This window comes from Sapajus apella, unplaced genomic scaffold, assembly GCF_009761245.1.
Source record: "Sapajus apella isolate SASKATOON/1434 unplaced genomic scaffold, GSC_monkey_1.0 scaffold12, whole genome shotgun sequence".
In the NCBI taxonomy this organism is placed as follows: Eukaryota; Metazoa; Chordata; class Mammalia; order Primates; family Cebidae; genus Sapajus; species Sapajus apella.
The window spans coordinates 648,382-653,164 of record NW_022436952.1 but is presented as its reverse complement, the minus strand read 5'-3'; the positions used below and the strand labels follow the sequence as shown (position 1 = coordinate 653,164).

Here is a 4,783-nt window from a genome sequence, read left to right as displayed (position 1 = left end):
GCAGAGAACCAGTTTTCTACTATCAGGCAAGCACTTCAAAAAAGGTTAAGATCAACATTTTAGTGCTTGAAGACAGGGAAACTTCAGTCACATGGAAAATCCCCTTAGATAAAACAAATTAGCATCTGAAAAACTACTAAGCGTCACTATGTTTAAAAAGCTTAAACATTCTGCAAATCAGTGCTGTATAAATTAACCACTACCACCTGCAAAAGTGGCTACTTAACTTTGGTACAAAGAATCAGGGTCAGCTTGCCTGTGATACTTTAATGAGTGAAATGTGTTTTCTGATACGCCCCTTTCAAATCATGATCCAAAGAGGTGCAGTGAAAAACAACAGACAAAACCCAACAACAAACAAGACTTCCCACTTATGCTCTTCTCAATGATGGAATTTGTGGAGAATCCTGCCCCTCTCTGCACTCGAGATTCCTTGATGGTAAAATGAAGGAGGCTGGACTAGATGATCTTCAAGGTCCCGTCCAGCTTGGATGTTCCAGGATAAAGTTACCTGACCCAACTAACAGGTACCCAGTGAGTGTCCTTGCTCAGCTTCTCTAAGACCACTATGAGCTGGCTGTAGGCACCCTGGAGATCCTCCTTCACCAGCACGGCGTCCACCAGGTGCCCGTAATGCTGGTCTATGAAGGCGGCAGAAGCGGCCATCTCTTGCTGCTCCTCATCCTGCAAGGAAAGGGGTGGTATGGAGCAACTGGGTTGTTCTCCTATAACAAATCTATAGCCTTTGTCTTGAGCAGTGTTCCAATCTTTAACTTTTTTTTTCTTTCTCTTTTCTTTTTTTTTTTTTTGAGAAAGAGTCTCTATCGCCCAGGCTGGAGTGCAGTGGCATGATCTCGGCTCACTGCAACCTCTGCCACCCGGGTTCAAGCAATTCTCCTACCTCAGCCTCCCAAGTAGCTGGGATTACAGGCCCCTGCCACCATGCCCAGCTAATTTTTGTATTTTTAGTAGAGAATGGGTTTCACCATCTTGGCCAGGCTGGTCTTGAACTCCTGACCTCGTGATCCACCTGCCTCGACTTCCCAAAGTGCTGGGATTACAGGCGTGAGCCACCATGCCTGGCCCCAACATTTAATTGATGAGTGGATGACTAGCTCCCGCTGATAACCAACCATGTACACAAGAACAGAGCACAGGGACAACATTGTGTCAAACTTCAAAGAAAGTTAACGGGCAGTAGACACAATCACTGTTCAGTCATCACTCACAGAATACCTCCTGAGGACCTATGAGCTGAAAGCCATGGTAGGAAGTACACTGGGGATGCTGATTCTATATCTGTGTATATATGTCAATATCACACTTCCTGCCTCAGAAGTACTTCCAAAGTAGTAGTACTGTGCTGCACGGCAATTAGTATACAGATTAAATAATTATAAGAAAGAACTATAAATATTAACTATATAAAAACAGAGCAAGCATTTCTACAATCAACTGGGGGAAAATCATTCTAATGCCCTCCTGAAGACTCCTAAATTCATAGTGTAGAACTCAATTTTTCATTTCCTCACGCCAGAGCCAAACACTAGCACAGCAAAGTGGAGTTATTTAAGAAAGCCCTGGACAATTCTAATCAAATTCCCCATTTCCTTAGAGCAACTGATCCCTTTAATGAGATTGCTTTCCTGACACCTAACATTAAGGTATAGGCAACAACTCCATCACCCCATGTGGGCACTGTTTGCTTCATTCAAAAGAACCTCTAATACATATTATTTCAGGTTGGTGGTTGTCTGACAATTAGCCTGGTTTTGGAAAACAGGAAAGTGGCAGGTCCATTCTAAATAAAATTATAAAATGAGATTTGTCACTGGCATTCACCCACTTCCCTTTCTATTCCTCTGCTGCTTTCTCCCCCCTGCTTCTAGGGGCTCCATGTTATCATGCTGCCACAGGGAAAGGGTGAATTCTGTTCTTTCCCAAAGAGATCTACATTCCAAAATATCCCCCCCTTCTCTCTGTCACCAGTCAAAACCCAATTCCTACTTTAGTAAAAGCATCTGAAATTTCAGGATTTGAGTCCTCAAGATCGTGACTTCAAAGATAGTAGAAATGTAAGAGAAGGCGAGATAACTTCTCCTACTCTCCTCTAGGAGAGAAAAAACTGGATTAAATTGGGAGACACTTCCCAGTTCTATACGGAATATTCTTGCAGGGTTATTTTCATACTCAGAAGTGCTTTGCACTGTCCCATAACTGCCCCCTGGCTCTTCAACCCCACCTTCCCCACTCCCTGACATACACCCATCGTATAGACCTGTCTGCTGCTTCCAGCTTCCCCTCCTCTAGGTACCCACATGGATTATCCTGGAAGCATTTGGCTATTTGAGAAATTATAAAAGGAAAATTTTTGCCACGAAAAACCACAATCTTCCTAACAAACATCTGCATCTGGAAAGAACTTAAGTAAATCTCTAATGGGGTAAAATGTGTGACATTTGCTTTGCAGTCATAAATCCCCTGAACCCCTTTCCTGGCCTGTAAAGATGGAACTCGCCCGCCTGTGTCTTCAGCAATGGTCATGGTCCTGAAGCTCACATAGGAAAGATCCCCCCATGCCATCCGTCACCCCCAGGCTGAATTGGCTTGCTGGCTCAGAAGCCAGAAGCCCCGTTAACTTGTGGTCATCAAGGAGACGGACAGAGGATGTACCCAAAGGGTGTTTTGGGACCACAACCAGGTGCCAAACAATGGACAGATATTTAATGTCACACAGAACTCGAGCCTTTGTGGGGAATTTCTCCAGATGTCATCTGGGGTCTGCCAACATACATCAAAACCACATGAAAGGCTATATGTTAAAAATGGAGTGGGCCCCACTCCAAACCCCCTAGGTTGGAATCTCTGGGAGTAGAACCAGGGACTCTGTTGAACAGCCTCACTGTGACCTTGCTGCCTAGTCGCAGCTGCAGGGTGGTGCAGCACGTATGGGCCAGCTGCATTTCATCATCACCCCACCTGCTTGGACTGCAGCACCCTGGTGGGCAACAAAGGAGGTGGGACAGACGACAAAACCTCCCAGGCTCGAAGGACACTGGGAATAGGATGCAGCTGCTTCTCTTGAAATAACCACCATGGGCCAGGGAGGGTTCTGCCTCCTAGAAAGCTGGCACTTCCTGTGGACCTGATGATTTGCCGGAACTTTCCCCGGGCCCTAGGAAGCTGCCTCTTATTCTCCCAATAACTTATTTACTCTTTGAAAAATGAGCCCTTCCCCCCTGCTTATTAAATTCTTTCAATCCTGAAATATTTGTAAAACAAAACAAATATGGTAAAACAAATAAACAGACTGATCCTAAAATTCATATGGAAATGCAAAGGACCCAGAATAGCCAAAACAAGCTTGAAAAACCTGACTTCAAAACTTACTACAAAGCTAGTAATCAAAGTAAGACAGTGTGGTGCTGGGCTAAGAACAGACATGTAGACCAGTGGAACGGAACTGAGACTCCAGAAAGAAACCCTTGCTTTCTTTCCACTTGATTCTAGACAAGGGTGTCAAGATAATTAAATGAGAAAAGAATAGTCTTTTCAGCCAATGGTGCTGCGTTAGCTGGCTATTCACATTTAAAGAATGAAGTTGGACCCCTACTTCACACAATCCACAGAAAATAACACAAAGTAGATGATAGACCTGAATGTAACTGCCGCAACTATAAATATCTTAAAAGAAAACAAAGGAGTATTTCTTTATGATCTTGAATTTAACAATGATTTCTTAGATATGATACCAAAAATAAGCAACAAAAGAAAAAATAGATATATCGGACTTTATCAAATTTTAAAATGTTATGCCTCAAAGGATACTATCAAGAAAAGTAAGGGCAAGGTGTGGTGACTCATGCCTGTAATCCCAGCACTTTGGGAGGCTGAGGGCAGGTGGATCACCCAAGGTCAGGAGTTCGAGACCAGCCTGGCCAACATGGTGAAACCCTATCTCTAGTAAAAATACAAAAAATAAAATAAAAATTAGCCGGGCATGATGGTGCATGCCTGTAATCCCAGCTACTTAGAGGCTGAGGCAGGAGAATCACCTGAACCCGGGAGGTGGAGGTTGCAGTGAGCCAAAACCACACCATTGCACTCCAGCCTGGGGAATAAGAATGAAACTCTGTCTCAAAGAAAAAAATAAAAAAGAAAGAAAATGAAAAGACAACTCAAAGAACAGGAAAAAACATTTGCAAATCATGCATCTGATAAGGGACTTATATCCAAAATACATAAAGAAATCTTATAACTCAATAATAAAAAAGATAATTCCATTTAAAAATGGACGAAGTATTTGAATAGACATTTCTCTAAGAAAGATATAAAAATGGCCAATAAAAACATGAAAAGATGCTCAATATCACCGATCATTACAGAACTGCAAATTAAAACCACAATGAGATACCACTTCACATATACTAGTAGTGCTATAATTAAAAAGACAGACAATGGCCGGGCACGGTGGCTCACGCCTGTATTCCCAGCACTTTGCCGGGGCTGAGGTGGGCAGATCACGAAGTCAGGAGTTCGAGACCAGCCTGACCAACATGGTGAAACCCTGTCTCTACTAAAAATACAAAAGTTAGCCAGGTGTGGTGGCACACGCCTGTAATCCCAGCTACTCAGGAGGTTGAGGCAGGAAAATTGCTTGAACTCAGGAAGCAGAGGTTGCAGTGAGCTGAGATCACAGCATTGCACTCCAGCCTGGGCAACAAAAGGAGACCCTGACTCAAAAAAAAAAAAAAAAAAAAAAAAAAAAAAAAAAAAAAAAAAA

At 43.0% G+C, this 4,783-nt stretch overlaps 1 protein-coding gene across 7 annotated transcripts in view; it reads right to left on the bottom strand.

Annotated features, from left to right (window-relative positions):
- Window positions 1-241: 241 nt before the first annotated feature.
- The window catches only part of MPP3 (membrane palmitoylated protein 3), a 40,033-nt gene continuing 35,491 nt past the window's right edge, over window positions 242-4,783 (bottom strand). For all 7 annotated transcript variants that reach the window (XM_032279476.1, XM_032279482.1, XM_032279481.1 and 4 more), the window contains one exon: window positions 242-684. In XM_032279476.1, coding sequence (XP_032135367.1) covers window positions 508-684 — 177 coding nt within the window. In that variant the 3' untranslated portion in view covers window positions 242-507. The remainder of the gene's footprint in view (window positions 685-4,783) is intronic.